The sequence below is a fragment of the Neolamprologus brichardi genome, chromosome 6, assembly GCF_056152115.1.
Source record: "Neolamprologus brichardi isolate AB-2024 chromosome 6, ASM5615211v1, whole genome shotgun sequence".
NCBI classification, from domain to species: Eukaryota; Metazoa; Chordata; class Actinopteri; order Cichliformes; family Cichlidae; genus Neolamprologus; species Neolamprologus brichardi.
This window is the reverse complement of record NC_142109.1, coordinates 17713267-17724002: the sequence shown is the minus strand read 5'-3', so window position 1 is coordinate 17724002 and position 10736 is coordinate 17713267. Positions and strand designations below refer to the sequence as shown.

The following is a 10736-nucleotide window of genomic DNA, read 5'->3' as shown; positions in this document are numbered from 1 at the left end:
GTGCTTGGAGGTAGTGCAAAGAAAAGCCTTGATCTGAATAGAGTCTGTATGTGAGTGGCCTGAGTGATGAAGGTTATTCAGACCATGGTGTCTAAAGCAAATATGTGATCTATAACCTTAGAAAGCATGAAAAAACCTGATGCATCATAAAGAAAAAGAATTATAAATGTCATATTACAATTGAAAAGTACATGAGAGACAACAGAACAGTGAGAATGTTTTTTCATAGTAACCCACTTTGCTGATAGCCAATAAAGAAAGGACCATTTTAAATAATATATTAAATAAATAAATAATTTATAAACACAGAAATTGTGAGTCCTGATGAGGCCTATAAATCTAACAGTATTAGTTTAACAAAGGTTTAAATTAAAATGTAGTTTTTATTTCCACAGTGCCACTTCACAGAGGAAGTGTCATTAAAATGCATGAAATAGCAAGTTAAAGACCCAACGTGTAAGACAGAACTCAGATCATTGGTGGCCAATTAATATTTACTGGTACTATTGTGGAGGGCAACTCCGATAAGCTTACAAAGAGATAAATTTAACACTGAGCTGAATGAACTTCAGCTTATTGGTGCAGCCTTTCACTGCAGTTTGACGTTCGCATGTGGCCACTTGGGAAAATCTTTTGCCCGCCTTAGAATTAGATGATCCCCTCTGAGCAGTAGAAAGGTAGCGATATTAAGGAGGAAGAACCCTCATTAGACAGGAAGAGACTTCTGACACAGGCATCAATCCAAAGTGACCAATAGGGACAAATTGATAAATATGACCGATATTGCTGTCATCAAACTGTCCAAACTTCTGCTTTGACAGAGCTGGTCATACTTGTTGATGATCAATTAATCAAGTGAATTTGATTATTGGCACCTAGCTGCTACTTATGCACTTACTACCTATGGAAAGAAGTAAACGTGTACTTAGTTTTTAACTGGACTGGATAAAGTATTTTAGACACTTTCTTTTTCATATTCCTGTATATGTAGCCTTAAGAGTTTGCACCCAGATATACTGCAATCTAGACAGCATTTTTTACTCGTGTCGCGTGTTTCAGCAAAACACCTATGATTTGAAAAATATGTCACAGTGGCGCTGCTCAGAAGCTGAACAGTACTGCTTATCAAGCAAGAATGGAAAAACAATTCTCTTTCTTTTCAAAAGAACAGTAAATGATCCTTTCAGTTCTGAAAGGGTTACAGCGTTGTTAAAAGAAGATGAGATGCAGTGCAATGCAACACAATGCTCCCAGCCTTCTGGAAATGTGTTGGTGCCATTAAATTAAAAAGTCTTTTTCTAAAAGCAAGAAAATACAAGGTTTCAGCATTTGCAATGTTGTCTTGGTACTTTGTGTTTTCAGATACATTGAATATGTTACTAGCAAATAATTATTGTGTTTTCTATTTACAATTTACACAGCGTGCAATCTTTTGTAATGATACTTTAATAATGTCTGTCATTATATGCAGACAGTAATTCAATTCAATTCAATTCAATTCAATTCAATTCAATTCAATTTTATTTATATAGCGCCAAATCACAACAAATGTCGCCTCAAGGCGCTTCATAGATACAGAGAAAAGCCCAACAATCATATGACCCCCTATGAGCAAGCACTTTGGCGACAGTGGGAAGGAAAAACTCCCTTTTAACAGGAAGAAACCTCCGGCAGAACCAGGCTCAGGGAGGGGCGGCCATCTGCTGCGACCGGTTGGGGTGAGAGAAGGAAGACAGGATAAAAGACATGCTGTGGAAGAGAGACAGAGGTTAATAACAGATATGATTCAATACAGAGAGGTCTATTAACACATAGTGAGTGAGAAAGGTGACTGGAAAGGAAAAACTCAATGCATCATGGGAATCCCCCGGCAGCCTACATCTATTGCAGCATAACTAAGGGAGGATTCAGGGTCACCTGGTCCAGCCCTAACTATATGCTTTAGCAAAAAGGAAAGTTTTAAGCCTAATCTTAAAAGTAGAGATAGTGTCTGTCTCCCGAATCCAAACTGGAAGCTGGTTCCACAGAAGAGGGTAAAGCCTTGCTGCAAATTAGCGAAAATCATTTTCACACTGCAAACAAGTGCATTGTCAAAACAGCAATTAAGATGATAGGTGATTTATTTGGAGCAGGTTAAAGTGATCTCTTTTCCATCCATAAATACATCTCCCACCTGTACCAAAATATAATGATACAGAAGTGAAAATTGGTCTTTTTGTGCTACAGTGTTTGGTTCCAGTACTTCAGAGGGTCAAAATGTTACAGCAGGGGCATGATGACAGTGCATCTCCACAAAATCATAGTTGTCTGTTCACTCTTTTGAAGCAGATGAGGCTAAATCTGTATGCTAAACTAGAATAGTTCCACCAACTAGGTACTGGAAATTAAATAAATAACCTGTTGAATTATTATACCTCTTCTAAGGTCCTTGTAGTTTACCTTAGTATTTTGACTTTATACTCCAGCTCCCGTATTTAAGAGGGAATATTTCTCTTTTTTTTTTATTCCACCGAGTTTATCTGAGAACTATTACAGCATATTAGGACTTAATATCATCAACATGAAAACTTAACATCATACAGTTATCATAAGCTCAGCTCAGTGTATTTAAACTCGAATGTTGGTACTTTACTACAGGAAATATGAGATGAGAGATGAGATTGCCTTTATTTGTCAGTTGCAGGTCTTTTGCCCACAACCAAGATGACAGACCTTGCCGACCGTACATACAATACACAAACATCACATTGGGGAGACAGGTCAGGCTAGGTAGCGAGGAAAAAAAACATCGAAATATGTAACATGTAAACAGTAGCTGAAGTACTGCAAAAAGGACATCTTTTGTGATCCTATTCTTCTTCATTGGCTGCTCCATTTAAGGGGTCACTGCAGCGCCTCAACTGCCTCCATCTCACCCTGTCCCTTGCATTCTTCTCTTTCACATCAACCCTCTGATCTTTCCCTTTCTCTCCTTCAACATCCTTTGTCTAGTATATCCATTATCCCTCTGCACATGTCCAGACCTTCTCAGCCTTGACTATCTATCTATCTATCTATCTATCTATCTATCTATCTATCTATCTATCTATCTATCTATCTATCTATCTATCTATCTATCTATCTATCTATCTATGCCCTGGCATGAATTGTAATTACCTATGTAATAAGCTATTAATGGAACAAAATTTTATCATGAGTAAAGCATTCAATCAAGTTACGCAAATATATATTTAAATTTAAAATATGGGAGTGAAAACAGAAAAATGAAGGTACATCAAGGGGTAAAATGTTCCCATTTCATATTAACTATTCAGACATGTTTCAAAGTCTAAAAGTTCTTCTAGACTTTATAATTATTATGTAAATGGGAAAGAATTTCTCTCCTAAATATCGTGATGTATTTATCTATAACCATATCTGCCATTTGTTTCAGCGTTCGTATTTTCATTTTCCCTACGTATGACGCGGGTTTGGCGCGGTAGTAGTTTCTGGTGACGAAAACATTTAGGATATATGTCACATGTAAACCGACCAATCAAATCGCTGTAAAGATTAAAAAAAACAACCAGCCCCCTCGTCTGCGCAGACTCAGTCACTGAGGAAGAGTCAGAGCTCGCGTCCCACAGAGGATTTCACGTCTCCCTAAAAAGGTACAAAATTGCCACTTTTTTGTATCGCTTCAGGTGTCATCGGTGGTCACAAGTTTAGTTTAACGCTATTAATATTCGCTGTCTGTATTAGAATGTAAACGGTAAGCCTGTTTGGTTGGGGTTTACTTATGTTTTTGTGGTAACCGGCAAAAGCAAGCTAATCCGGCTAACGTTACCAAGTAGTAGTTAGCTTGGCAGCTTTATGTAAATGCTAACGTCAGCTTTTGTTTCATTGAGCACCTCTGGGCTCCGCTCGTGCGACTTTGAGTGACCACATTCACACTCACCCAGCCTATGAAAAGCTTCAGTAGAGGCGGCTTAAAACACAAAACAAGTACAGTTCACAGGTTGACACATTCAGTGTAGTCTGATATTAAGCTATGGTTCTCTGCAGTCAGGGTACCATTGACAGATTAGGGAACTTGTATTGTAATTACGATGTTTTTGCTGCAAATTGTTAAATTAGAGTCCAGCGGACTCTTAGATGACCTGAGAAAGCTCATGTGGTTGAACACGAGCATGGGTATGTTTTTAATGGCACTTGTTGTTTTGTGACTGAATGGGAAGATTTAATGTACTTTCCCATACAGTGCAAGTTACTATCATGGGTCAGCTAAAATCATTGAAATCCACCTGGTCCCCTCTGAATGAGTTAACTTTTTTTTAAATTTTTCACAATAACTTAACTTAACTATAATTAATGGGGCAGTATAAGGTTTAATATTTATATATAGAGGACATGGGGATGGGTAGAAATGTTATGCTTTATGTACAAAACAAGTGCTCTGCGAATGTCTGATCAGAAGTAAATGTGACTACAGCAGTAATGATCATGTAATACAGCATAATGATCTTTTCTCAATTCAAGCCTGTTCATTTTTGCTATAAAGTTCAAATGTTAAAGTTGAACCAAAGAAAAGGCGTCATTTTAGCACAGAGTATAAAATGTCCGCAGTGAGGACCTTGGTTTCCTGTTGGTTTTCTCATCTCTCTGCTGCAAAAGCAACCTGAATGAGAAATGTTTCCACTGACAGGTCATAAATTTTGTTGTGTAATGTGTGACCTAAGGCAAATGTGCTCTGTTTTTACATAAAAAATGTTTGCGTTGCTCCCAAACACATCCAGGCTGACAAGTCTTGCTACTGCTGTTAAAGAAAGGTCTATTGTGCTCATTTCCTCTCCGACTTTTGTTGATGGTGATTCCTGATTATTCTGATTCACAGCTTCCTTTGCTTCCTTCTATTCATGGATTGAATTGCATTTGTGTTTCTGTGTATCTTTATGCATTAGCTCTTAGGAGCTCATCATCACCTGTAAAGCTGTATAAGTATCGGGTTGACGGGACTGAAGGAAGCGGCACGTCGTACGGGGAGCTGCCTGCTGAAATCGCCATGAGTTACAAACCCATTGCTCCTGCACCATCTGGCTCCAACCACACTCCACCAGGTACTTTAGGACCAGCTTTAATGTTGTGCAGTGCCGTTATTAGCATGTTGTCAGTTTCCTGTGGTGTGTATGTATGAAACAGTTCACACTGTGACTATGGTCAACAGTCCCATTGCCTTCATAAACCAGTGCTGCCCCACACAATATTTTATCAGTCATTAACAATACAGCACAGTATTATTAAACAATTTTTTAAGATTTTACATTTGAAACAAAATTGCTTGTGTTTTAGGTTCAGCCTTTAATGTGTTCTATCTCTTCTCTCCTTCTGGCCAGGGTCTTCTGTGCCCTCTCCCTCTCTTCCATCGTCGTCCAACTTCAGGCCAGCCTTCAGTGACTTTGGCCCGCCCTCCATGGGCTTTGTTCAGGTACAACAACAATTTAATTGCTCTGATACTTGAATACAGACTGCTTTAGTAAAGAGTTGTCACGTGTTTACTGAAGCATAGGTCACCAAACATGGATTTTCAACCACTCTGATTATGTCAATACTGGACCTTAACTGAGTAAATAAACTAAAAAAAAAAACTTGTGTATTCACATACTTTTCACACTCAGGTCCCAGCCTAGGGTTGATTAAATTCACCTCTTTACTGTTGCTGAATTATTTCTAAAAGGCGTGATAAAAAGTCATTTTCCTTTATTTGAAGCTGCACAGAAGTTTGTTTTTGTTCCCATACATCCAGCAAAAAGTGAAGGATTAAAGTTAAACAGTTAAGTTTAAGTAAGTTAAGTTAAAGCATTACAACATACAAGAAGATACTATAGAAATGTCTATCAGTAAAGTCACCCTCTAAGGTAGTAGAAAAAATGTGCCTTTCTGCACTACTTATTAGTGCTATATTGATTAAGTACAGTAAATATTGTTGGCAGTGGAAGGCGGTCACGGTTTGACTGAAGCATGTTTCATTAGCATAAATTGAAACCACTGAAGGGAACTTGATTTCAAAAGAGTTCTGAGAGGACATGGGAACAGTTACATTATTGTTAGATGAGGCAGTGAATACTTGAACACTACAATACTACATCATTGCAGTATTATAATTATTTCATCATTGTTACACAATGTTCCCTCTAAGTTGCGCGCATGCGTAATTGCGCACAGCTGCCACGGTCTCTGCGCAGAAAAAATCTGCGTTACGCACAACAAAAATTCTTACCTGAATTGAAATTAAAGTAAATACGTTAACAATTCTGTTTTGCAGTGCTAGTCAGTAAGTGACTGGCTGCTCCCGTATGGGATTAGAACGATGCCACCTTATCCCATAGTCCAGCCAATGATGCGATTCACATTCGTATATACGCAGCTAATCAACGTCGTTGACAGGCTATGACAGCGTCCTTATGTGCTGACACCGGTGTTTTAGCCAGCAAAGCGCCGTGGCTGATGTGGAGTGAAGCCACGTTAATGACAACATGTACAACCATTGGAGATGTGAGCAGGACAGATGGAAAAAGTGTGGACTTTATTCCACTTTTTAAATTGTGTTGATAGGTCACGTAAAACCAGAGTTGTGATAAAAAAGAAATATACAATGTTTGGTTTTCTTCCTTCCTTCCTGAAGTTGTAAAAACGGCGTTTTATAAGGAAAACACTCAAACGCAATCTCCACCTGTTAGCAAAGACAAAACCAAAACACCCCCACTCTTTCCTGTTGGTCGAAAAATGTACCATATCGACCAATCAAAACACGGCATTTAGTTGTAAAGAAAAGGGAGGAAGTTTTAGAAGTTACGGCGGTTTTGAGATGTGAGTGATTGGGGACATTTAGCGCAAATCTTGTGTAGTTAGTGTGTAGTGTATTCAATAGTTTTGTTGTGTGTGTCAGAACTAAATGTTACAGGTGTTACAAGAGTGATACATCTCCTGTTGTCAGGCCTGCAGGTATCAGGCTTTTGATGTTCTCCTTTATCATAGTGGACAGAAATTATTTTTTTGGTGGCACAAATAATTTGATTGTTCTGTAAATAGTGTGAAATGTTTGTTTAAAAAAAACCTTGGCAGCATTTTAGGTAAACAGCTGCAAAAAACTTTGTTGTTTGCAAAACTCCGTTACTTTTTTGAAGAAGTAACTATATAATTAATTCCCGAACATTGGTCATTATATACTGTATTTTGCAGACAGAGAGTTACAGGACTCTCTCCCAGACCACAGACTCATAATACAAGTCAGAACTTTATGAAAAAAATAAAAAATAAAGTTGTGTTTTCAAAATTGGAGTTCAAGTTATTTTTACTTCCAATAGTGTTAACATACTACACAGGTCATGAACAAGATTTTTTTTTTTTAATTTTCATTGTAAGTGGGCTAAAGCAGTTAATTAAAAGTAGTCTAAAATAAATGTAAATGCTGTAATTTGATTATTTTAATAAACCATGTAACTTGGATGGATTCGATGCTGGCGTGACCACAGTGCACACGTCTGCTGTTGCTCACAGTGGTCCAAGGATCCGCTCAGGGAGTTTGTGTGTTTGCTCAGACACATGAAAAATTAGAGGGAACATTGTTGTTACATCTGCTGTAAAAAGCAAACTGACATATTTTTCATGTCATTCTACAAAAAAGAAAAAAAATCTACATTTTTCATTCATGTCTGGCGTGTATGTGGAACTGTGACATGACTAACGTTTTATACTAATTTCCCAAACAGCCTGTGAAAGTGTCCCAAGGGTCCACCTACAGTGAGCTCCTGTCTGTCATTGAGGAGATGAGCCGTGAGATCAGGCCCACATACGCAGGGAGCAAGAGCGCTATGGAGAGGCTAAAGAGAGGTATGTTTTAGTAGTCAAAAGTGCATGTCAGTAGGATTCAGAACATTGTTGTTGTTGTTTCGGTTTTTGGGGGGTGGGATGAAGTTGGGTTTTTTTTGTTTTTTTTTAATGCATCTATTATGTAAATGGAATCAGAGGAAGAGTGGTGAACTTTTCACTTTTCTTAGCTCTTTGGTGAAAGTGGATTTCACACAGCTTATTCTGAAAATGCTTATTTACTTGCTGCAGTAACAGTGCTCTGTTATTATCCTTTTATATAAAGAAAATTGTCTCTGACTCCAGCTGAAGACTTAAAGCCCAATATCCACATTTATAAGAAATTTGCCAGGTAAAGCCCCCCATGACAGCTGGAAGTTATCACAGTCAGTTATCCATTAAGACACATTTGTCAAAGTGTGGGGCACAGTGAAGAATTTAGTGAAACTGAGTTGCATACATACATTTAAAAGATAAGGTTTGTCACATGACTGTGCAGTCCTGTGAAACTATAAGTACTAGAGGTGGGAATCACCATACATCCCACGATACAATATTATTGCAATTTTTTAAAATATTTTGCGATATTCAGATTCTGTACATAAAGGTAAACTTTATCAATATTCATTTTATCTAATGTCAAAGTCTCACACTCAGTCTTTCTGATTTTCAGTCAGTTTTATTGTTGACAAACTGAACAGTTTGTATTACAGTCTAGTCCAACTTAACTGCAACCATCTGGTACAATTATAGCTATTCTGAACTATGCAATTTATGAAAACTATGCAGCCCATTCAGCAACTGAAGAATTTGAAAGTAAATTAAAACAAAATATAATTTTACATTAAATAAAAAAGTTTTAAACTTAATTAAAATAAAACATGTCTCAAATTAAAATAAGTAAACTGTCATGTTTATTGCTGCCAAAAAAAGTTAAACACATTTGGACAGTGAAGGCATGTCAGGATTCTTGCTCAGAAAAAGGATCAACATGCTCTGAAGTCAGAGCACAAAAACCTTTTTTGGTAACAAAATATCGATTTCTGCTGTCCCTGTATCGATACATTATTAGCAAACAAAATATCACGATACTACACAGTATCGATTTTTTCCCCCACCCCTAATAAGTACACTCTATGACTTGGTAGCTTGTGTACATTTAGCAGCAATAACTAAAAATAAGTTCTCATTTTCTGTGTGACTGAGTTTCATATCTTTGGAGTAATGATCCCACTCTTCTTTACAAAGCTGCAGGGATTTGTTCTGTACCTCCACCACTCTGATAGTTCAAGACAGATGTTTGTGCTAATATGCTGTGTTTGATTTGTGTTGTGCTGTGCATTACCCAGAATATCTCCACTTTAGTCTTGTGTGTCCAAAATGCGTCATTCCAGAAGTCTTGTGTATCCACAGTATCTACACCTCCTTTGGTCTTGTTGTAGAACAGGATCAGTTGTGCTTTTTTTCCCTTCTCTGGTATTTTTATCCTCCATTTTGTTGAGTCCAGATTTGTGCATCACAAACCAAGAAGATCTTTAGGCCATACTCGACGGGCTTGTTTGAATTATATTGTAAAAATCTGAACGTTCCCGTGAATGGCACAAGCGTTCGTCTACAGTGACACAATCACTGGGGATAAACTGTGTGTTAGTTCTTGTTGTGTAAAATAATCTTCCTAAGTGGTGGCACTCTTTGTGGTCCACAAAAATATATTCCTGACACTCACACTTAGTAAGAATATAGGGTAATTCCATAGGAAACAAATGCAGGACGTTTGGGGTAAAAACACAAAAACTAGAATTTTATTAAAAGTATAAAAGGAAAGTTAAAATTTTAAATGGCAGGATAGCCAAAAAGTGTTTTTTGAGGTATAGCTGGAATATAAAATGACAACAACTTTTCATTAATTAGGTAGGCAAGAAAACAACATTAGTGGGTCTTTTTTGAAATACTTTTATGGGTTAAATCAACTCAGTTTTCTTGGTTAATGAGAGACTTCTAACTTGGCAGTAATGACTGTTGCGTTTGTTGTATTTGAGGTAGTCTCTTTTTTTTGTAAACTTGCCTTGTGTTTGTGTCATACAGGTATAATCCATGCCCGTGCACTGGTCAGGGAGTGTCTTGCAGAGACGGAGAGAAGCGCCCGCACATAACCTTTTGGACAAATCCCTCCACCTGGCACTGGCACTCTTTTTCCTGTGACACCTGCCCACATCATGATCCCCATTTGATGTTTTATAACCTTTTTTGTTGTTGTTATAAATTAAATCCTTCCTCTTTCCACTGGCTTTTTAGAGGTGCATTATGCCCCCTTGTATCCATTCACAGCATTTCCCCCTCGCCCATTTTGGTAAAGACTATCTTTCTGCAACTCGTTGGGCGTACGCAAACAGAAAATTTTATATCTATTTTAAAAATGTGGGGAATTTCAGCACATTTTTAGGTCAAGCTGGGGATATCAAAGTGGATGGGAATGTTTATATTTGTTCAACAATGGGATTTGACCAAGAAAGTTGACTTTTTTAAAAGATGTCCCCACTGCACCAGTGCTCCTGTGTCGACTTTGAACATCCAGTTTTCAACCCATGAGCATTTTCTGTTATTCTGTACATCTTGAATATCCTCCTGTTCCTTTCACCCTTGTTTTGTTTTCCATATTTTGTAAACACACATCGGACGTTTCTCATTCCCAAGAACTCTGTATATCTCATGTCAGTTTGTTAGTATGGAAATTTTGTAAACCAGATTTTTGAGATTCGGTATGTATAAATAAAAAAAATTAAAAAAATCACAAAAAAAATGTAAAATGCTTTTTAGGTTTTTAAGATGTTACAGTAGGTTTTATCAAACAAATGTGACTCAACATCTTTCAATGGAGTGTTTTTTGTTTT

General features: G+C 37.4%; 1 protein-coding gene across 1 annotated transcript; it reads left to right on the top strand.

The window, feature by feature from the left end:
- Positions 1 to 3541: 3541 nt before the first annotated feature.
- On the top strand, positions 3542 to 10662 carry cdk2ap2 (cyclin dependent kinase 2 associated protein 2). Its single transcript, XM_006787200.2, has 5 exons — positions 3542 to 3650; positions 4941 to 5096; positions 5373 to 5464; positions 7749 to 7869; positions 9931 to 10662. Exons 2-5 carry the CDS (start codon positions 5042 to 5044, stop codon positions 9996 to 9998), a joined length of 336 nt encoding a protein of 111 aa, XP_006787263.1. The 5' UTR covers positions 3542 to 3650; positions 4941 to 5041; the 3' UTR covers positions 9999 to 10662.
- Positions 10663 to 10736: the final 74 nt, after the last annotated feature.